Raw genomic sequence first — 23,119 nt, 5'->3', positions numbered from 1 at the left:
AGGGAGGGGATTGTCCCCTCTGCTCCACTCGGGTGAGACCTCATCTGGAGTGTTGTCTCCACTTCTTGAACCCTCAAGATGAGAAGTAGGAGATGGAGCAGTAGGAACGGGTCCAGAGGAGGCAACAAGGATGAACCGAGGGCTGGAGCATACGAGGAGAGGCTGAGAGAGTTGGGGTTGTTCAGCTTGGAGAAGAGAAGGCTCCGAGGAGAGCTTAGAGCAGCTTCCAGTGCCTGAAGGGGCTCCAAGAGAGCTGGGGAGGGGCTGTTCCCAAAGGCTTGCGGTGACAGGGCAAGGGACAATGGGGATAAACTGGAGAGGGGCAGAGTTCGACTGGACATGAGGAGAAATCTCTTCACCATGAGGATGGGGAGGCCCTGGAACAGGTTGCCCCGGAAGGTTGCATCTGCCCCATCCCTGGAGGGGTTCAAGGCCAGGTTGGATGGGGGATTGGAGCCCCGGATCCAGCGGGAGGTGTCCCTGCCCAGGGCCACAGGGCTGCGACTGGATGAGCTTTAAGGTCTCCGACAACCCAAACCATTCTAGGATTCTGTGACTCTATCACTCTACGATAATAACATGAAAATCAGTCCTTGGGAAGGAAAAGAATGTTGGAAAATTTATAGATGGGAAATCTCTCCAGTCCCAGCTCTGGTCTCACTGCCCACGGCTGATGGAGATGACGGCCCCGCGGTGCCCAGGCTGGGTGAGGGATGCTGGCTTCCCACAACTCCCAGCACGGGATTGGTTGGGCTGGAAGGGACCTCAAAGCCCATCCAGGTCCAATCCTGGTGGTGCTAATGCTGATGGCGATGGAGATGATGGAATTGTGGAATGGTTTGGATTGTGAGAGACCTCAAAGCTCATCTAGTTTGACTCGTGGTGGTGCTAATGCTGATGGTGATGGAGATCATGGGATGGTTTGGGGTGGAAGGGACCTCCAAGCCCATCCAGATCCTCCCCCGGCCATGGGCAGGGACAACTCCCACTGGATCGGGGGCTCCAAAGCTCCTCCAGCCTGAACCCCTCCAGGGATGGGACAGCCCGGGTTTCTCTGGCTTCCTGGGCCAGGGCCTCCCCTCCTTCATTCCCATCCCTTCTGGTAGGAAAAGGCCCTGGGGCGCTGGTCGACAGCGGCCCAACAGGATCCAGCAGTGGCCACAGAGGCCCAGGTGGCCACCAGCATCCTGGCTGGGGTCACCATGGGGTGTCCAGCAGGCACAGGGATGGGATCGTCCCCTGGGGAGGCCGCACCTGGAACCCTGGGGTCAGTTTTGGGCTCCTCACTCCAAGAGGGACCTGGAGGGGCTGGAGTGCATGCGGAGAAGGGGATGGAGACCCTGGGAAGGGAGGTGGTTTGGGAGTGACCTCGTGTCAAGAGTTGGATTGGATCTGGAAGGACTTTTCCAACCCAACCCATTCCAACGTTCCCTGGTTCCAAGAGGGACCTGGAGGGGCTGGAGAGCGTGTGGAGAAGGGACCGGAGCTGGGAGGGGTGTGGAGAGGCTGGGAAGGGTGTGAGGGGTCTGAGGGGGCTTTGGTGTGGAGAAGAGGAGCTGAGGGGAGACCTCGTCGCTCTCTGCAGCTGGCGGGGAGGAGGTTGGAGCGAGGTGGGTGCTGGTCTCTTCTCCCAAAGAACAAGGGATGGGACGAGAGGGACCGTCCTCCAGTTGGGAATGAGGAGGGGAGACGTGAGCTGCACCCACAGCTGGATCCCAGTGCCTCCCAGTCTCCCCAGCTCCCTCCCAGTGCCTCCCAGTCTCCCCAGGTCCCTCCCAGTGCCTCCCAGTGTCCCCAGCGAGGTTGCAGTGAAGCCCCCAGTGCAGCTCTCAGTGTTTATCAAGCATCGAGGCAGCAGTGGGGGGGCTGGGGGGAGCCCGCAGTGGGGCAGGCGGGGGTCGGGGGGCTGGGGGGCACGGACGGCGCTGGAGCGGCTGCGCAGGAGCTGGGGTTCCTTCAGGAGCTCTGGGGGGAAAGGGAGGAGATGAGGGGGGCAGGGACCCCAAACCCCAGGGCCCCCCAGACCCCAGGGACCCATCAAAATCCAGAGACCCTCAAGAACCACCCCCAAACCCCAGGGACATATCAAAACCCCAAGGACACCCCAAAACTGCCTGGGATCCCACACCCCCTCCAGAACCCAGGGACCCCTCAAAATCTTTGTGACCTTCCAGGGACTCAGTTGAAACTCTGGGACTCAGACACCAGCAATCCCCAAACCCCATAGCCTCCCAAGTCCCACCAAACCCCATGGACCCTGCAAACTCCAGGTCCCTGCAGATCCCAAGGATCTCGAAGCCCTAGAAACACCCAACGCCCCAGATGATCCCTTAAACCCTCGGGACCCCCAGACTCCAGGGACACCAAGATCCCAATACCTCCCAGGCCCCAATAACCCCCTCCAGTCACCAATGACCCTCCAAACCCCAAGACCCCCGGACCTCAATGACACCCCCCCAGACCCCAGGTCCCTCAAACCCCAGGTCCTCCGGGACCCCAATGACCCCATAAATCCCACGAACTCCCAGACACAATGACCCCCCAAACCTGAAGGGTCCCCCAAACCCCAGGCCCCACACAGACACCAGGTCCCCCAGACCCTAAAGGTCCTCCAAACACCACATCACTGTCAGATACCGATGACAACCAAACCCCAATGACCCCATCCCAAACCTCAGGTCCCCACAAACTGCAGGCCCCCTATGACCCCCAGACCCCAATGACTCCCCAAACCCCAGCCCCCCCACAACCCAATGACGCCCTAGACCCCAATGACCCCAAGACACCAATTATCCCTCAAAGACCCAGATGCCATCAGATCCCAATGACGTTCCCAGATCCCAGTGACCCCCCATACTCCAATGACACCTCTAAAACGCCATGTCCCCCCAGACTCCAATGACTCCACAAATCCCTTGTCCTCCCAGACCCCAATAGCCCCATAAATCAAACGAACCCCAGACCCTAAAGACCCCCCAAACTGCACATAACCCTCACTCTGCAATGACCCCCCACACCCCAATGACACCCAGACCCCACTGAGCCCCAGCCCGCTGTCCCCCTGTCCCCCGCTGACCTTGTTGCGGCCATAGAGGACGAGCCCCAGCGCCAGGAAGACGAAGCCCAGCACGAAGCCCCCCACCCCCGTCAGCATCTTGCTCCTGGCGCCGTCCGCCTGCAGCTCTGCGGGGCCGAGAGCAGGGGCTCAGGGCTTGGGGGGCCCCATCCCACTCCCCCTGCCCCCAGCCCAGGCTCTTACCCCACGCCTGGGTGACGGGGCGCTGCAGGCTGGCGTGCTCCACCTGGCACGTGTAGGTGTCCCCGCGCTGTGGGATGCTTTCCAGCATCACCAGCACCTGGTAGGTCCAGTCTCCGTTCTGCATCACGTCCGTGGACACCACGCCCTCCACCTCCTCGTGCCCGTTCCTGAACCACTTCACCTCGATCTCGGCGGGGTAGAAATCCGTCACGGCACAAACCAGCCTGTTGGGCTGGGGCAGGGAGCCCGACTGCACGGGGTGGATTTCCACCTGGGGCTGCACTGGGGGAGAGTGCCAGAGAGCTGCCCCGGGGCTGCCAGAGCCCAGGGGCCACCCAGCCTGGACCAGGGCTCGCCCTCTGCTCCCCAGACAGGGGGCCGGGGGCTCGCGGGGCAGGCTGGGAGGCAGAGAGCACAGAGGCGCTGCTGGGAGAGGGCTCCGACACCCTCAAGGTGAGGCTGGGAAGGACCTTGGAGATGCTCAAGCCCACCCAGAGCTCTCCAGGTATGAGGAACCAGAAACAATTGAATTGCGAGGTTGGGAAAGACCTTGGAGACCCACAAGGCCAACCAGAGCTCTCCAGGTTAGAGGGACTGGAAAGCATTGAATCACTAATTTGGGAAAGACCTTGGAAACCCTCAAGGCCACCTGGAGCTCTCCAGGGGCGAGAAACCATTGAATCACAATGTGGGGAAAGACCTTGGAAACCCTCAAGCTCAGCCTGGAGAAGCTTTTCAGTAAAGAGGAACCAGAAAGCATTGAATCGCTAGGTTGGGAAAGACTTTGGAGACCTTCAATCCCAACCAGTACGAGCTCTCCAGGTTCAAGAGACCAGAAAATATTGAATCACTAGGTTGGGAAGGACCTTGGAGACCCTCAAGGCCAACTGGACGCGGCCACTGCTAACCCAGATCTCCGAGCACTTCATCTGCCCGGCTTGGGAACCCCTCCAGGGATGGGGACTCCACCACCTCCCTGCGCAGCCGTTCCAGGGCCTGAGAGCCCTTCTGGGGAAGAAAGTTCTGCTGCCGTCCAAGCCGAACCCCTGTGGCCACCAGCCCCGTCCTCGTCCAGCGGGTGGGTCTCTTCTCGCCAGGAACAAGCGATGGGATGAGAGGAACCCCCTGCGGCTGGGCCAGGGGAGGTTTGGGCTGGAGACTGGGATGTGGGCAGGGCCGGGAGCTGGACTGGAGGAGCCCTGGGGGTCCCGTCCAGCCGCGGCCGTGGTGGGGCTGGGGGCCTCGGGGAAGGGCGCGGGGGCTCTGCGCGAGCGCGGCACGGACACGCGCTGCCCTCCTGCGCCCGGGGGCTTGGCTCGTGCCCGACCCCCGCAGAGGGGCTGCCACGCGCTCACCTCGACGATCCACGGTGAAAGAGGAATCCGCCTCGTAGTTGTGTCGGCAGACCGTGTCCACTGCAGCCCGTAAATACTGCAGGAAATCCTCCTGGCTGTTGAAGTATTTGGCTGAAGGCTCGCCCAGGGGGGTGTCGGCCACGAAGACCCCCACATCGCTGTCGAAGTGCACGTACTGCTCCCGGTTGTAGATGTATCTCTGCACAAACCTCACCCGCTCGGTGCCGTTGGTGAAGTAGCAGTCGGCTTTACCCTGGTGCTGGAAGAATCCTGTTGGTGCAGAGCTGGGGTGAGGAGCCGCTGCCCCTTCCCCTCCAGCGCCCAGCGATGGGGCAGGTGGGAGGAGGCCCAGGGACCCCCTTTCAAATCCATCCCTTGCCTCTGGATCCACTCCCAAAATCTAGGTACATACCTTCCCTCTGGATCCATCCCTTCCCTCTAGCTCCACCCCTTCCCCCTAGCCCCATACATTCCTTCCAGGTCCATCCCTTCCCCCCAGCTTCATCCCTTCCCCCAAGCTCCATCCCTTCCCCCAAGCTCCATCCCTTCCCTCTGGATCCAGCCCTTCCTTCTAGCTCCACCCCTTCCCCCTAGGCCCATCTCTTCCCCCTAACTCCATCCCTTTCCCCCAGGGCTCTGCCTGGGAACAGCTGAGGCGCCCTCGGGGCTCCCTGCCATTGGCCCACAGCTTGGAGAGCTTCTCCTGCCCCAGCTGCCCCGTCCTTCTCCTCTGGGGGCATCTCTTCCCCTGGATGCACCACTGCCCTCGGGATCCATCCCTGCCCTCTGGGTCCATCCCTTCCCTCTGAGTCCATCCCTTCCCTCTGGATCCATCCCTGCCCTCTGGATCCATCCCTTCCCTCTGGATCCATCCCTTCCCTCTGAGTCCATCCCTTCCCTCTGGATCCATCCCTTCCCTCTGGATCCATCCCTTCCTCTGGATCCATTCCTGCCCTCTGGATCCATCCCTTCCCTTTTCAACATCTTATCAATGACCTGGATGAAGGCATCCAGGGCACCCTCAGCGAGTTTGCAGAGGACACTAAGCTGGGAGGAGCTGTCCATCTACTGGAGGGTTTTGAGGCTCCAAAAGGATCTGAACAGGCTGGAATGCTGGGATCCACCACTTCCCTCTGTTTCCATCTCTCCCTCCTAGATCCTTTAATTCCCTCTGGATCCATCCCTTCCCTTTCAATCCATCCCTTCCCTTTCAATCCATTCCTTCTCTCTGGGTCCATCTATTTCCTCTGGACACATCCCTTTCCTCAGATCCCTCCGTTCCCTCTAGGTCCATCCCTTCCCTCTTCATACATCCCTTCCCTCTAGGCCAATCCCTTCCCCCTAGCTCCATCCCTTCCCCCTAGCTCCATATCATCCCTGCAGGTCCATCTCTTCCCTCTGCTTCCATCCCTTCTCTCTGCATCCAACACTTCCCTCTAGGACAATTCATTCTTTCCCGATCCATCCCTTCCCTCTAGTTCTGTCTCTTCCGTCTAGGTCCACCACTTCCCTCTAGCTCCATCCCTTCCCTCTGCATCCATCCCTTCCCTCCAGGTCCATCCTCTCCCTCTAACTCCATCTCTTCCCTCTTAGTCCATCCCTGCCTCCTAACTCCATCCCTTCCCCCTAACTCCATCCCTTCCCCCTAGCTCCATCCCTTCCCTCTGACTCCACCCTTCCCCCTAGTTCCATCCCTTCGCCCAAGTTCCATCTCATCCCTCTAGGTCCATCCCTTCCCTCATGTTCCATCCCTTCTCTCTGTGTCTAACACTTCCCTCCAGGACAATCCATTCTCTCCAGATCCATCCCTTCCCTATGGATCCATCCTTTCCCCTTAGTTCTATCTCTTCCCTCTAGCTCCATCCCTTCCCTCTGGATTCATCCCTTCCCTCTGGATTCATCCCTTCCCTCCAGGTTCATCCCCTCCCTCTAGGTTCATCCCCTCCCTCTAGCTCCATCTCTTCCCTCTTAGTCCATCCCTGCATCCTAGTTCCATCCTTTCGCCCTAACTCCATCTCTTCCCCCTGGCTCCATCCCTTCCCTCTGGGTCCAGCCCTTCCCTCTAGCTCCTTCCCTTCCCTCTACCTCCATCCCTACTACCTGCCTCCATCCCTACCCCCATCTCCATCCATTCCCTCTAGCTCCATCCCATGGCTCCCTGCCATTGGCCCACAGCTTGGAGAGCTTCTCCTGCCCCAGCTGCCCCGTCCTTCTCCTCCGGGGGCATATCTTCCCCTGGATGCACCACGGCCCTCTGGATCCATCCCTTCCCCCTGGATCCATCCCTGCCCTCTAGGTCCATCCCTCCCCTCTGGATCCATCCCTTCCCTCTGGCTCCATCCTTTCCCCCTGGATCCATCCTTTCCCCCTAGTTCTATCTCTTCCCTCCAGGTCCATCCCTTCCCTCTAGCTCAATCCCTTCCCTATGGACCCATCCCTTCCCTCCAGGTTCATCCCTTCCCTCTAGCTCCATCCCTTCCTTCTTAGTCCATCCCTGCCTCCTAGTTCCGTCCCTTCCCCCTAACTCCATTCCTTCCCTCTAGATCTGTCACTTCCCCCTGGCTCCATCCCTTCCCTCTGGATCCAGCCCTTCCCTCTAGCTCCTTCCCTTCCCTCTACCTCCATCCCTACCTCCTGTCTCCATCCCTACCCCCTATCTCCATCCCTTCCTTCTAGCTCCATCCCTTCCCTCCAGGTCAATCCCTTCCCCCTTGCTCCATCACTTCCCCCCAGCTCCTACCCTTCCCCCTAACTCCATCCCTTCCCCCTAGCTCCATCCCTTCCCTCTGGATCCATCCCTTCCCCAGGTCATGCCCGGGGACCCCCTTTCCCCATGCCACCCCCTCTCCCCCTGGCTCGCCCTCGCGGCCCCCCAAGCCGGGCTTGGGCTCCGGCCCCCCGGCAGCGCCCAGCACCTCCCCACGCCGTGGGGCTGAGCTCACCTCGGGTCTCGTCGCCGGCAGCCCCGTGGGCTCCCAGCGCCACCAGTGCCACCAGCACGGCCCCAGCTCCCAGCACGCCAGCAGCCCCCATGGTGCTCCCGGCACAGAAGGCAGAGGTGCCGGCACCCCCGAGCCAGCCGCACTCTGCCCCAGTGCTGCCCAGTGGCGCCACTGGCAGTCCCAGCGCGGCCCAGTGCGCAGCGCAGCTGGGCAGCATCACTCGTCTCCAGGCAGAGGCGCGGGCGCGCGGCCGTCCGTCTGTCTGCTCCTCAGGGTGCTCTGGGCCGGGGCTCTGCCTGGGAACAGCTGAGGCGCCCTCGGGGCTCCCTGCCATTGGCCCACAGCTTGGAGAGCTTCTCCTGCCCCAGCTGCCCCGTCCTCCTCCTCTGGGGGCATCTCTTCCCCTGGATGCACCACTGCCCTCTGGATCCATCCCTGCCCTCGGGATCCATCCCTGCCCTCTGGATCCATCCCTGCCCTCTGGATCCATCCCTGCCCTCTGGATCCATCCCTTCCCTCTGGATCCATCCCTGCTCTCTGGGTCCATCCCTTCCCTTTTCAACATCTTTATCAATGACCTGGATGAAGGCATCCAGGGCACCCTCAGTGACTTTGCAGAGGACACTAAGCTGGGAGGAGCTGTCAATCTCCTGGAGGGTTTTGAGTCTCCAAAGGGGTCTGAACAGGCTGGAGCACTGGGATCCACCACTTCCCTCAAGGTCAATCTCTCCTCTCTAGATCTTATAATTCCCTGTGGACCCATAACTTCCCTTTCAATCCATCCCTTCCCCCTGGATCCATAACTTCCCTTTCAAACCATCCCTTCCCTCAGATCCATCCCTTCCCTCTCATTCCATCCCTTCTCTCTCCATCCAGCCCTTCTCTCTCGGTCCATCCCTTCTCCCACCGTTCCCACCATCCCCCACACTCTGGTGTCACTGACAAACTCACTGAGATGCCCCCAATCCCACTCTCGGTGTCACTAATGACAATAGTGACGAGGGTGACAGGACCGTTCATAGTGACAGAGATGGAGATGATGGTCGTACCCGTCACGGTGCTGCTGATGCTGATGGGGACGGAGATCATGGAAGGGTTTGGGCTGGAAGGGACCTCAAAGCCCATCCCCTTCCAACTGCTGCCATGGGCAGGGGCAAATCCCACTGGATCAGGGGCTCCAAGCCCCATCCAACCTGCCCTTGAACCCTCCAGGGATGGGGCAGCCACCCCTGCTCTGGGCAGCCCCTTTCTGTACTGGAAGCTCCTCAACAAGGCAGGAGAACCCCAACTCTCTCCAGCCCTCGCATCATCCCCGTGGCCTCCTCTGGCCTCGCTCCAACAGCTCCGTGTCCTCCCCATGCTGAGGGCTCCGGAGCTGGACTCGGGCTCCAGGTCGGGTCTCTCCAGAGCCAGCAGAGGGGCAGGATCCCCTCCCTCCTGCTGCTCCCCCGGCTTTGGATGCACCCCGGGACACGGGGGGTTTCTGGGCTGGAAGCCCACTCTGCTGGCTCGTGGGGAGCTTCTCCTCGTCCAGCACCCCAAGGCCTTCTCCTCAGGGCTGATCCCGATCCATCCTCCACCCAGCCTGGCCTTGGGCTTCCATTGCCCTGGCCCAGTGCAGGACCTCGCCCTTGGCCTCCTTGGACGTCATGAGGTTCACCCAGCCTTGACTCTCCTGATCGTCCATGTCCCTCTGGATCCATCCCTTCCTTCAAATCCCTCCCTTCCCTCTGGATGCACGCCCTTGCTCTGGATCCACTCCCAAAATCTAGATTCATTCCTTCTCTTTGGACACATCCCTTCCCTCTAGCTCCATCCCTTTCCTCTAGCTCCATTCCTCCCCTCTGGACTCACCATTACCTTCTGGGTCCATTACCTCCTATGAGTCCATCTCTCCCCTCTGGATCCACCCCTTCCCCCTAACTCCATCCCTTCCCTCTAAGTCTGTCACTTCCGTCTGGCTCCATCCCTACCCTCTGGATCCATTCCTTCCCCCTATTTCCATCCCTTCCGCATAACTCAATATCATCCCTGCAGGTCCATCTCTTCCCTCTGGTTCCATCCCTTCCCTCTGGATCCAACACTTCCCTCTAGGACAATCCATTCTCTCCAGATCCATCCCTTCCCCCTGGATCCATTCTTTCCCCCTAGTTCTATCTATTCCCTCCAGGTCCCTCCCAACTCATCCCCAGGCTTATGCCCGGGGACCCCCTTTCCCCATGCCACCTCCTCCCCAACAGGATCGAGCAGTGGATCCTTCTCTCTGGCTCCATCCCTTCCCCCTGGATCCATCCCTTCCCTCTGGATCCATCCCTTCCCTTTTCAACATCTTTATCAATGACCTGGAGGAAGGCATCCAGCGCACCCTCAGCGACTTTGCAGAGGACACTAAGCTGGGAGGAGCTGTCGATCTCCTGGTGAGTTTTGAGTCTCCAAAGGGATCTGAACAGGCTGCAACGCTAGGATCCACCACTTCCTTCTGGGTCAATCTCTCCACTCTAGATCCTATAATTCCTTCTGGATCCATAACTTCCCTTTCAATCCATCCCATCCCTCTGGATCCATGCCTGTCCTCTGGATCCATCCCTGCCCTCTGCATCCATCCATTCCCTCTGGGTCCATCCCTTCCCTCTGAGTCCATCCCTGCCCTCTGGATCCATCCCTGCCCTCTGAGTCCATCCCTTCCCTCTGAGTCCATCCCTTCCTTCTGGGTCCATCCCTTCAAGCTGAACATTTGGGAAAAGCATCTCATGGAAAAGGTCTTCGGGCACTGGCAGAGGCTGCCCAGGGAGGGGGTTGAGTCACCTTGCTGGAGGGGTTTAAGGGACGGGTGGACGAGGTGCTGAGGGACACGGGTCAGTGATTGATGGGAATGGTTGGACTCAATGATCCAGAGGGTCCTTTCTACCTACTGATTCTGGGATTCTGTGATTCTGTGATCCTACTCTGGGAATTCAACCACCCTGACATCTGCTGGAAAAGTATCCCGGCAAGCTGGGGGCAATCCAGGAGACTCCTGGAGTGCATTGAGGGTCACTTCTTAGCGCAGCTGGTAGAGACCCCCACCCGAGGAGATGCAAAACTGGACCTGGTGGTCACCAATACGAGCGAACTGACCAGTGACATTAGGATCGGTGGCAGCCTGGGCTGCAGGGATCGGGCACTGGTGGAGTTGAAGGTCCAGAGGGATGGAATCCTAGAATCATAGAATAACCAGGTTGGAAGAGACCCACCGGATCATCGAGTCCAACCATTCCCATCAAACACTAAACCATGTCCCTCAGCACCTCATCCACCCATACCTTAAACCCCTCCAGGGAAGGGGACTCAACCCCCTCCCTGGGCAGCCTCTGCCAGTGCCCAATGACCCTTTCTGTGAAAATTTTTTCCTAATGTCCAGCCTAAATCTCCCCCGGTGGAGCTTGAGGCCATTCCCTCTCGTCCTGTCCCCTGTCCCTTGGGAGACGAGCCCAGCTCCCTCCTCTCCACAACCTCCTCTCAGGGAGTTGGAGAGAGCAATGACTGAACTCATGTTCAGTCGCTGTCAACCAACACCCCCAGGTCCCTCTCCTCCAGGCAGCTTTCTAGACAGACTTGTCCTAGTCTGTAGCTGCTCAGGGTTGTTGTGCCCCAAGGGCAGGACCCGGCATTTGGCCTTATTAAACCTCATCCCATTGGTCTCAGCCCAGCGGATCCAGCCTGTTCAGATCCCTTTGGAGCCTCCCGACCCTCCAGCAGATCGACACTTCCACCCAGCTTAGTGTCATCTGCAAACTTGCTCAGGGTGCACTCGGTGCCTTCATCCAGGTCATTGATAAAGACATTGAACAGGGCTGGACCCAGCACTGAGCCCTGGAGAACCCCACTTGTCACTGGCCTCCAGCTGGAGTTAACTCCATTTCCCACCACTCTCTGGGCCCTCCAGCCAACCAGTTTTCCACCCAGGAGAGCGTTCGCCTGTCCAGGCCAGAGGTGACAGTTTCCGAAGCAGAATGCTGGGAGAAACTGTGTCAAAGGCTTTACTAAAGTCCAGGAAGATCCATCCACAGCCTTTCCCTCATCCAGCAGCCGAGTCACTTTGTCATAGAAGGTGATCAGGTTAGTCTGTCAAGACCTGCCTTTTGTGACCCCGTGTTGACTGGGCCTGATCCCCCGGTTCTCTTGCATGAGCTTCATGATCGCACTCAAGATCACCTGCTCCATGACTTTCCCTGGCACTGAGGTCAGACTGACAGGCCTGGAGTTCCCTGGATCCTCCCTGCGACCCTTCTTGTAGACGGGCACAACATCAGCCTCCAGTCCAGTGGGACTTCCCCAGTCTTCCAGAACTGCTGGAAGATGATGGAAAGGGGTTTGGCCAGCACACCCACCAGCTCCTTCAGTACCCTTGGGTGAATCCCGTCTGGCCCCATAGACTTGTGGGTGTCCAGTCGGGCTGGCAAGGCTCTGACCACCTCCTCTTGGATCATGGGAGCCTCATTTGGCTCCTCTAGCTCCTGGGTTTGTGCACAGACGGAACGACTTTCTTTACAATTAAAGACTGAGGCAAAGAAGACATTAAGTACCTCAGCCTTTTCCTCATCCCCTGTCACTGTTGTTCCTTCTGTGTCCAATAGGGACTGTATGGTCTCCCTAGTCCTCCTTTTATTATTTATATATTTATAGAAGGATTTTTTGTTATCTTTCACAGACTTTGCCAATCTGATTTCTAGTTGAGCCTTAGCCCTTCTGATTTTTTCTCTGCACAATCTCACCTCCCTCCTGTAGTCCACCCAAGAGGCCTGTCCCCTCTTCCAGAGCCCATAAACATTTCTCTTCTTCTTGATATCACTCAAGATCTCTCTGTTCAACCAAGCTGGCTTTCTCCCCTGACGGCTTTTTTTCCAGAACATGGGGATGGCTTTCTCCTGAGCTGCTAGGATTTTTCTCCTGAGCTGCTAGGATATGGGACAGGTGAGGGGCATAGTCAGGGCACCATTTCAGGAAAGCAGACTCCCAGCTGGTCAAGGAATTACTCAGTAGGATCCCCTGGGATGACGTCCTCCAAGACAAGGGAGCAGAACAGAGCTGGAAGATGGTTTCCGTGCAACACAAGAGCGCTCAGTCCCCGTCTGTAGGAAATCAAGCAGGGAAGGGAAGAGACCGGCGTGTCTGAGTCGAGACCCGCTGGTTAAACTCAAGAAGAAGAGGGAGCCGCACGGGCAGGACAAGCAGGGACGGGGAACCTGGGATGTTCCTCAGGACGCTGCCCGGTTGTGTAGGGATGGAGCCAGGAAGGCCACGGCACAGCTGGAGCTGAACTTGGCCAGGGAAGGGAAGACCAACGAGAAGAGCTTCTACAGGTCCATCCACCAAAAGAGGAAGGTCAAAGAGAACATATCCCACTGATGGTTGGAAACGGTGATCACGGCTCAGCAGACGAGGAGAAGGTTGACGGACTTAACAACGTTTCTGCTCAGTCTTCGCTGATAACCGCTCTCCTCTCCCCTCCCGCGTCATGGGACAGCAGGATGGTGACCAGGGGGATAAACCCTCTCCCACTGGAGAGGAGGATCAGGTTCGTGACCAGCTGAGGAACCCGAACATTTATAAGTCTATGGGAGCTGAGGAGCTGCACCCCGGGGTCCTGAGGGGACTGGCAGATGTGGTTGCCCAGCCACTCTCCATGATATTTGAAAAGTCACGGCAGGTGGGAGAAGTCCCTGGGGGCTGGAAGAAGGGTAACGTCGTGCCTGTTGTTAAGAAGGGAACGCAAGTCAGGGCATCACTGACCTGCCAGCCTCCCCCCTGTGCCTGGGAGATCATGGGACAGATGCTCCTAGAAGCTCTGCTCAAGCCCATGGAGGACAGGGAGGTGATTAACGGCAGCCAGCACGGCTTCACCAGGGGAAGGTCCCGTATGACCAGCTTAGTGGATGACCTCAGCAGTGGACACGGCTGAACCGATGGATAGGATCTACCTGGGCTTCTGCAAAGCCTCTGACATGGTCCCCCCCAGCATCCTTCTCTCTAAACTGGAGAGAGATGGATTTGATGGGTGGATGGTTCAGTGGAGAAGAACCTGGTTGGATGGTCGTGTTCGAAGCGTAGTGGTCAATGGCTTCAAGTCTAGATGGAGGATGGTGACCAGTGGTGTCCCTCAGGGGTCCATACTGGGATCGGTGCTGTTGAATATCTTCATCAGTGACGCAGACAGCGAGATCGAGGGCCCTCTCAGCAAGTTTGGAGGTGACAGCCAGCTGAGTGGGGCAGGTGCCACACCTGCAGGACGGGATCATCCCGAGGGACCTGGACAGGCTGGAGAAGTGGGGCTGGGAGAACCTCATGAGGTTCAACAGGGCCAAGTGCAGGGTCCTACACCTGGGTCGGGGCAATCCCTGACTTCAGTACACGATGGGGGATGATGGGATGGAGAACAGCATGAGGAGGAGGACTTGGGGTGTTGGGGGAGGAGAACCTTAACCTGAGCCGCCAACGTGTGCTCATAGCCCAGAATCCAAGCGCGTCCTGGGCTGCATCAGAAGCCACGCGGCCAGCAGGGCGAGGGAGGGGATTGTCCCCTCGGCTTCACTCTGGTGAGACCTCATCTGGAGTGTTGTCTCCACTTCTGGAACCCTCAAGATGAGAAGGAGATGGAGCAGTAAGAACGGGTCCAGAGGAGGCGACAAGGATGAACCGAGGGCTGGAGCATACGAGGAGAGGCTGAGAGAGTTGGAGTTGTTCAGCGTGGAGAAGAGAAGGCTCCGAGGAGACCTTAGAGCAGCTTCCAGTGCTCTGGGAAGGGGCTCCAAGAGAGCTGGGGAGGGGCTGTTCCCAAAGGCTTGGGGTGACAGGACAAGGGACAATGGGGATAAACTGGAGAGGGGCAGAGTTCGACTGGACATAAGGAGAAATCTCTTCACCGTGAGGATGGGGAGGAACTGGAACAGGTTGCCCCGGAAGGTTGCATCTGCCCCATCCCTGGAGGGGTTCCAGGCCAGGTTGGATGGGGGATTGGAGCCCCGGATCCAGTGGGAGGTGTCCCTGCCCGGGGCCAGAGGGCTGCGACTGGATGAGCTTTAAGGTCTCCGCCAACCCAAACCATTCTATGATTCTCTGACTCTATGACTCTACAATAATAACATGAAAATCAGTCCTTGGGAAGGAAAAGAATGTTGGAAAATTTGTAGATGGGAAATCTCTCCAGTCCCAGCTCTGGTCTCGCTGCCCACAGCTGATGGAGATGACGGCCCCGCCGTGCCCAGGCTGGGTGAGTGATGCTGGCTTCCCACAACTCCCAGCATGGGATGGGTTGGGTTGGAAGGGACCTCAAAGCCCATCCAGGTCCAATCCTGGTGGTGCTAATGCTGATGGTGATGGAGATCATGGAATTGTGGAATGGTTTGGATTGTGAGAGACCTCAAAGCTCATCTAGTTTGACTCGTGGTGGTGCTAATGTTGATGGTGATGGAGGTCATGGAATGGTTTGGGTTGGAAGGAACCTCCAAGCCCATCCCGATCCTCCCCCGGCCATGGGCAGGGGCAAATCCCACTGGATCAGGGGCTCCAAAGCTCCTCCAGCCTGAAGACCTCCAGGGATGGGGCAGCCCGGGTTTCTCTGGCTTCCTGGGCCAGGGCCTCCCCTCCTTCATTCCCATCCCTTCTGGTAGGAAAAGGCCCTGGGGCGCTGGTCGACAGTGGCCCAACAGGATCCAGCAGTGGCCACAGAGGCCCAGGTGGCCACCATCATCCTGGCTGGGGTCACCATGGGGTGTCCAGCAGGCACAGGGATGGGATCATCCCCGGGGGAGGCCGCACCTGGAACCCTGGGGTCAGTTTTGGGCTCCTCACTCCAACAGGGACCTGGAGGGGCTGGAGCGCGTCCGGAGAAGGGGATGGAGACCGTGGGAAGGGCCGTGGTTTGGGAGTGACCTCGGGTCAAGAGTTGGATTGGATCTGGAAGGACTTTTCCAACCCAACCCATTCCAATGTTCCCTGGTTCCAAGAGGGACCTGGAGGGGCTGGAGAGCGTGCGGAGAAGAGACCGGAGCTGGGAGGGGTGTGGAGAGGCCGGGAAGGGTGTGAGGGATCTGAGGGGGCTTTGGTGTGGAGAAGAGGAGCTGAGGGGAGACCTCGTCGCTCTCTGCAGCTGGCGGGGAGGAGGTTGGAGCGAGGTGGGTGCTGGTCTCTTCTCCCAAGGAACAAGGGATGGGACGAGAGGGACCGTCCTCCAGTTGGGCGAGGGGATGGGGAGACGTGAGCTGCACCCACAGCTGGATCCCAGTGCCTCCCAGTCTGTCCAGCTCAGCTCCCAGTCCCTCCCAGTCTCTCCATCTCCCTCCCAGTGCCTCCCAGTGTCGCCAGCGAGGTTGCAGTGAAGCCCCCAGTGCAGCTCTCAGTGTTTATCAAGCATCGAGGCAGCAGTGGGGGGGCTGGGGGGAGCCCGCAGTGGGGCAGGCGGGGGTCGGGGGGCTGGGGGGCACGGACGGCGCTGGAGCGGCTGTGCAGGAGCTGGGGTTCCTTCAGGAGCTCTGGGGGGAAAGGGAGGAGATGAGGGGGGCAGGGACCCCAAACCCCAGGGCCCCCCAGACCCCAGGGACCCATCAAAATCCAGAGACCCTCAAGAACCACCCCCAAACCCCAGGGACATATCAAAACCCCAAGGACACCCCAAAACTGACTGGGATCCCACACCCCCTCCAGAACCCAGGGACCCCTCAAAATCTTTGTGACCTTCCAGGGACTCAGTTGAAACTCTGGGACTCAGACACCAGCAATCCCCAAACCCCATAGCCTCCCAAGTCCCACCAAACCCCATGGACCCTGCAAACTCCAGGTCCCTGCAGATCCCAAGGATCTCGAAGCCCTAGAAACACCCAACGCCCCAGATGATCCCTTAAACCCTCGGGACCCCCAGACTCCAGGGACACCAAGATCCCAATACCTCCCAGGCCCCAATAACCCCCTCCAGTCACCAATGACCCTCCAAACCCCAAGACCCCTGGACCTCAATGACACCCCCCCAGACCCCAGGTCCCTCAAACCCCAGGTCCTCCGGGACCCCAATGACCCCATAAATCCCACGAACTCCCAGACACAATGACCCCCCAAACCTGAAGGGTCCCCCAAACCCCAGGCCCCACACAGACACCAGGTCCCCCAGACCCTAAAGGTCCTCCAAACACCACATCACTGTCAGATACCGATGACAACCAAACCCCAATGACCCCATCCCAAACCTCAGGTCCCCACAAACTGCAGGCCCCCTATGACCCCCAGACCCCAATGACTCCCCAAACCCCAGCCCCCCCACAACCCAATGACGCCCTAGACCCCAATGACCCCAAGACACCAATTATCCCTCAAAGACCCAGATGCCATCAGATCCCAATGACGTTCCCAGATCCCAGTGACCCCCCATACTCCAATGACACCTCTAAAACGCCATGTCCCCCCAGACTCCAATGACTCCACAAATCCCTTGTCCTCCCAGACCTCAATAGCCCCATAAATCAAACGAACCCCAGACCCTAAAGACCCCCCAAACTGCACATAACCCTCACTCTGCAATGACCCCCCAAACCCCAATGACACCCAGACCCCACTGAGCCCCAGCCTGCTGTCCCCCTGTCCCCCGCTGACCTTGTTGCGGCCGTAGAGGACGAGCCCCAGCGCCAGGAAGACGAAGCCCAGCACCAAGCCCCCCACCCCCGTCAGCATCTTGCTCCTGGCGCCGTCCGCCTGCAGCTCTGCGGGGCCGAGAGCAGGGGCTCAGGGCTCGGGGGGCCCCGTCCCACTCCCCCTGCCCCCAGCCCAGGCTCTTACCCCACGCCTGGGTGACGGGGCGCTGCAGGCTGGCGTGCTCCACCTGGCACGTGTAGGTCTCCCCATGCTGTGGGATGGTTTCCAGCATCACCAGCACCTGGTAGGTCCAGTCTCCGTTCTGCATCACGTCCGTGGACACCACGCCCTCCACCTCCTCCTGCCCGTTCTTGAACCACTTCACCTCGATCTCGGCGGGGTAGAAATCCGTCACGGCACAAACCAGCCTGTCGGGCTGGGGCAGGGAGCCCGACTGCACGGGGTGGATTTCCACCTGGGGCTGCACTGGGGGAGAGCGCCAGAGAGCTGCCCCGGGGCTGCCAGAGCCCAGGGGCCACCCAGCCTGGACCAGGGCTCGCCCTCTGCTCCCCAGACAGGGGGCCGGGGGCTCGCGGGGCAGGCCGGGAGGCAGAGAGCACAGAGGCGCTGCTGGGAGAGGGCTCCGACACCCTCAAGACGAGCCGGAGCTCTCCAGGGGCGAGAAAGCATGGAATGGCGAGGCTGGGAAGGACCTTGGAGACCCTCGAGCCCAAATGGAATGACTGTCCAGGTATGAGGAACCAGACAGCAATGAATTGCTAGGTTGGGAAAGACCTTGGAGACCCTCAAGGCCAACCAGAGCTCTCCAGGTTAGAGGGACTGGAAATCATTGAATCAATAATTTGGGAAAGACGTTGGAGACCCTGAAGCCCAGTTGGAGCTCTCCATGTACGAGGAATCAGAAAGCATTGAATCGCGACATTGGGAAAGAGCTTGGAGATCCTCAAGGCCACCTGCAGCTCTCCAGGAGCGAGAAACCATTGAATCACAATGTGGGGAAAGACCTTGGAAACCCTCAAGCTCAGCCTGGAGAAGCTTTACAGCAAAGAGGAACCAGAAAATATTGAATCACGAGGTTGGGAAAGACTTTGGAGACCTTCAAACCCAACCAGTACGAGCTCTCCAGGTACGAGAGACCAGAAAATATTGAATCGCTAGGTTGGGAAGGACCTTGGAGACCCTCAAGGCCAACTGGACGTGGCCACTGCTAACCCAGATCTCCGAGCACTTCATCTGCCCGGCTTGGGAACCCCTCCAGGGATGGGGACTCCACCACCTCCCTGCGCAGCCGTTCCAGGGCCTGAGAGCCCTTCTGGGGAAGAAAGTTCTGCTGCCGTCCAAGCCGAACCCCTGTGGCCACCACCCAGCCCCGTCCTCGTCCAGCGGGTGGGTCTCTTCTCGCCAGGAACAAGCGATGGGATGAGAGGAACCCCCTGCGGCTGGGCCAGGGGAGGTTTGGGCTGGAGACTGGGATGTGGGCAGGGCCGGGAGCTGGACTGGAGGAGCCCTGGGGGTCCCGTCCAGCCGCGGCCGTGGTGGGGCTGGGGGCCTCGGGGAAGGGCGCGGGGGCTCTGCGCGAGCGCGGCACGGACACGCGCTGCCCTCCTGCGCCCGGGGGCTTGGCTCGTGCCCGACCCCCGGAGAGGGGCTGCCACGCGCTCACCCTTTCTCTTCATTTCACAATTGGAAGCCACCTCGTAGTTTTATCGGCAGAACGTGTCCACTGCAGCTCATCTTTCCTCCAGGAAATCCTCCTGGCTGTTCCAGTATTTGGCATCAGGCTCGCCCAGGGGGGTGTCGGCCACGTAGACCCCCACATCGCTGTCGAAGTGCACGTACTGCTCCCGGTTGTAGATGTGTCTCGCCACTAACCTCACCCGCTCGGTGCCGTTGGTGAAGTAGCAGTCGCCTTTAAACTGGTACTGGGAGAATCCTGTTGGAGCAGAGCTGGGGTGAGGAGCCGCTGCCCCTTCCCCCTCCAGCGCCCAGCGATGGGGCAGGTGGGAGGAGGCCCGGGGACCCCTTTCAAATCCATCCCTTCCCTCTGGATCCACTCCTAAAATCTAGGTGCATACCTTCCCTCTGGATCCATCCCTTCCCTCTAGCTCCACCCCTTCCCCCTAGCCCCATACATTCCTTCCAGGTCCCTCCCTTCCCCCCAGCTTCATCCCTTCCCCCTAACTCCATCCCTTCCCCCAAGCTCCATCCCTTCCCCTAGCTCCATCCCTTCCCTCTGGATCCAGCCCTTCCTTCTAGCTCCACCCCTTCCCCCTAGGCCCATCACTTCCCCCTAACTCCATCCCTTCCCCCCAGGGCTCTGCCTGGGAACAGCTGAGGCGCCCTCGGGGCTCCCTGCCATTGGCCCACAGCTTGGAGAGCTTCTCCTGCCCCAGCTGCCCCGTCCTTCTCCTCTGGGGGCATCTCTTCCCCTGGATGCACCACTGCCCTCTGGATCCATCCCTGCCCTCTGGGTCCATCCCTGCCCTCTGGATCCATCCCTTCCCCCTGGATCCATCCCTGCCCTCTAGGTCTGTCACTTCCCCCTGGCTCCATCCCTTCCCTCTGGATCCAGCCCTTCCCTCTAGCTCCTTCCCTTCCCTCTACCTCCATCCCTACCTCCTGTCTCCATCCCTACCCCCTATCTCCATCCCTTCCTTCTAGCTCCATCCCTTCCCTCCAGGTCAATGCCTTCCCCAAGGCTCCATCAATTCCCTCCAGCTCCATCCCTTCCCCCTAGCTCCATCCCTTCCCTCTGGATCCATCCCTTCCCTCCAGATCCATCCCTTCCCCAGGTCATGCCCGGGGACCCCCTTTCCCCATGCCACCCCCTCTCCCCCTGGCTCGCCCTCGCGGCACCCCAAGCCGGGGTTGGGCTCCAGCCCCCCGGCAGCGCCCAGCACCTCCCCACGCCGTGGAGCTGAGCTCACCTCGGCTCTCCTCGCCGGCAGCCCCGTGGGCTCCCAGCGCCACCAGTGCCACCAGCACGGCCCCAGCTCCCAGCACGCCAGCAGCCCCCATGGTGCTCCCGGCACAGAAGGCAGAGGTGCCGGCACCCCCGAGCCAGCCGCACTCTGCCCCAGTGCTGCCCAGTGGCGCCACTGGCAGTCCCAGCGCGGCCCAGTGCGCAGCGCAGCTGGGCAGCATCACTCGTCTCCAGGCAGAGGCGCGGGCGCGCGGCCGTCCGTCTGTCTGCTCCTCAGGGTGCTCTGGGCCGGGGCTCTGCCTGGGAACAGCTGAGGCGCCCTCGGGGCTCCCTGCCATTGGCCCAGAGCTTGGAGACCTTCTCCTGCCCCAGCTGCCCCGTCCTCCTCCTCTGGGGGCATCTCTACCCCTGGATGCACCACTGCCCTCGCGATCCATCCCTGCCCTCTGGATCCATCCCTGCCCTCTGGATCCATCCCTGCCCTCTGGGTCCATCCCTGCCCTCTGGATCCATCCCTGCCCTCTGGATCCATCCCTGCCCTCTGGGTCCATCCCTGCCCTCTGGATCCATCCCTGCCCTCTGGGTCCATCCCTTCCCTCTGGATCCATTCCTTCCCTCGGTGTCCATCCCTTCCCTCTGGGTCCATCCCTTCCCTTTTCAACATCTTTATCAATGACCTGGATGAAGGCATCCCGGGCACCCTCAGTGACTTTGCAGAGGACACTAAGCTGGGAGGAACTGTCGATCTCCTGGGGTGTTTTGAGTCTCCAAAGGGATCTGAACAGGCTGGAACGCTGGGATCTTCCACTTCCTTCTGGGTCCATCTCTCCCCTCCAGATTCTATAATTCCCTCTGGATCCATAACTTCCCTTTCAATCCCTCTGGATCCATCCCTTCCCTCTGAATCCATCCCTTCCTTCTGGATCCATCCCTTCCCTCTGCATCCATCCACTCAGGCTGGATATTAGGAAATTTTTTTCATGGAAAGGGTCATTGGGCACTGGGACAGGCTGCCCAGGGAGGGGGTTGAGTTTCCTGGAGGTGTTTAAGGGATGGGTGGACGAGGTGCTGAGGTTTAGTGGCCGACAGGAATGGTTGGACTCGATGATCCAAAAGGCCTTTTCCAACCTGGTGATTCTATCATTCATTCTCATTCAATCCATCCTGTCTGGATCCAAGCCTTCCCTCTGGGTCTAACACTTGCATCGGGGCCCATCTCTTTCCTCCCATCTTATCATTTCCCTCTAGGTCCATCCCTTCCCTCTCGGTTCATCCCTTCCCTCTGGATCCATCCCTTCCCCCTGGATCCATCCCTTCCCTCTGCATCCATCCCTTCCCTCTGGGTCCATCACTTCCCTCTAGGTCCATCCCTTCCCTCTAGGTTCATCCCTTCCCTCTGGATCCATCCCTTCCCTCTGGATCCATCCCTTCCCTCTGGGTCCATCCTTTCCCTCTGGATCCATCCCTTCCCCTTTCAACAACTTTATCAATGACCTGGATGAAGGCATCCAGGGCACCCTCAGTGACTTTGCAGAGGACACTAAGCTGGGAGGAGCTGCCGATCTCCTGGTGGATTTTGAGTCTCCAAAGGCATCTGAACAGGCTGGAACGCTGGGATCCAACACTTCCCTTGGGATCAATCTCTCCCCTCTAGATCCTGTAATTCCCTCTGGATCCATAGCTTCCCTTTCAATCCATCCCTTCCCTCTGGATCCATAACTTCATTTTCAATCCATCCCTTCCCTCTGGCTCCAACCCTTCCCTCTGGGTCCATCCCGTCCCTCTGGATCCATCTCTTCCCTCAGACCCCACCCTTCCCCCTAGCTCCATCCCTTCGCCCTAGCTCCATCTCACCCCTGTAGGTCCATCCCTTCTCTCTGGTTCCATCCCTTCTCTCTGTATCCAACACTTCCCTCCAGGAGAATCCATTCGCTCCAGGTCCATCCCTTCCCCCTAGATCCACCCTTTTCCCCCTAGTTCTATCTCTTCCCTCCAGGTCCATCCCTTCCCTCTAGCTCCATCCCTTCCCTCCGGATCCATCCCTTCCCTCCAGGTCCATTCCCTCCCTCTAGCTCCTTCTCTTCCCTCTTAGTCCATCCCTGCCTCCTAGTTCCATCCTTTCCCCCTAACTCTATCTCTTCCCCCTAGCTCCATTCCTTCCCTCTGGGTCTGTCACTTCCCCCTGGCTCCATCCCTTCCCTCTGGGTCCAGCCCTTCCCTCTAGCTCCTTCCCTTCCCTCTACCTCCATCCCTACCTCCTGTCTCCATCCCTACCCCCTATCTCCATCCCTTCCTTCTAGCTCCATCCCTTTCCTCCAGGTCAATCCCTTCCCCCAAGCTCCATCCCTTCCCTCTGGATCTATCCCTTCCCCAGGCTCATGCCCGGGGACCCCCTTTCCCCATGCCACCCCCCTCTCCCCCTGGCTCGCCCTCGCGGCCCCCCAAGCCGGGGTTGGGCTCTGGCCCCCCGGCAGCGCCCAGCACCTCCCCACGCCGTGGGGCTGAGCTCACCTCGGCTCTCCTCGCCGGCAGCCCCGTGGGCTCCCAGCGCCACCAGTGCCACCAGCACGGCCCCAGCTCCCAGCACGCCAGCAGCCCCCATGGTGCTCCCGGCACAGAAGGCAGAGGTGCCGGCACCCCCGAGCCAGCCGCACTCTGCCCCAGTGCTGCCCAGTGGCGCCACTGGCAGTCCCAGCGCGGCCCAGTGCGCAGCGCAGCTGGGCAGCATCACTCGTCTCCAGGCAGAGGCGCGGGCGCGCGGCCGTCCGTCTGTCTGCTCCTCAGGGTGCTCTGGGCCGGGGCTCTGCCTGGGAACAGCTGAGGCGCCCTCGGGGCTCCCTGCCATTGGCCCACAGCTTGGAGAGCTTCTCCTGCCCCAGCTGCCCCGTCCTCCTCCTCTGGGGGCATCTCTTCCCCTGGATGCACCACTGCCCTCTGGATCCATCCCTGCCCTCGGGATCCATCCCTGCCCTCTGGATCCATCCCTGCCCTCTGGATCCATCCCTTCCCTCTGGATCCA

General features: G+C 59.7%; 1 protein-coding gene and 1 pseudogene across 1 annotated transcript; both read right to left on the bottom strand.

Annotated features, from left to right (window-relative positions):
• Positions 1–1,884: 1,884 nt before the first annotated feature.
• On the bottom strand, positions 1,885–7,825 carry LOC138733895 (class II histocompatibility antigen, B-L beta chain-like). The gene is made up of 5 exons (XM_069881410.1): positions 7,557–7,825; positions 4,615–4,884; positions 3,260–3,541; positions 3,077–3,183; positions 1,885–1,965 (listed from the first exon to the last, which is right to left on the bottom strand). The coding sequence occupies exons 1-5, from the start codon at positions 7,771–7,773 to the stop codon at positions 1,957–1,959; spliced, it is 885 nt and encodes a 294-aa protein (XP_069737511.1). The 5' UTR covers positions 7,774–7,825; the 3' UTR covers positions 1,885–1,956.
• On the bottom strand, positions 1,915–20,373 carry LOC138733894 (class II histocompatibility antigen, B-L beta chain-like; annotated as a pseudogene).
• Positions 20,374–23,119: the final 2,746 nt, after the last annotated feature.

The sequence above is a fragment of the Phaenicophaeus curvirostris genome, unplaced genomic scaffold (assembly GCF_032191515.1).
Source record: "Phaenicophaeus curvirostris isolate KB17595 unplaced genomic scaffold, BPBGC_Pcur_1.0 scaffold_44, whole genome shotgun sequence".
NCBI lineage: Eukaryota > Metazoa > Chordata > Aves > Cuculiformes > Cuculidae > Phaenicophaeus > Phaenicophaeus curvirostris.
Note: the sequence above shows the minus strand (reverse complement) of the source record. Positions and strands in the feature narration are given on the sequence as shown.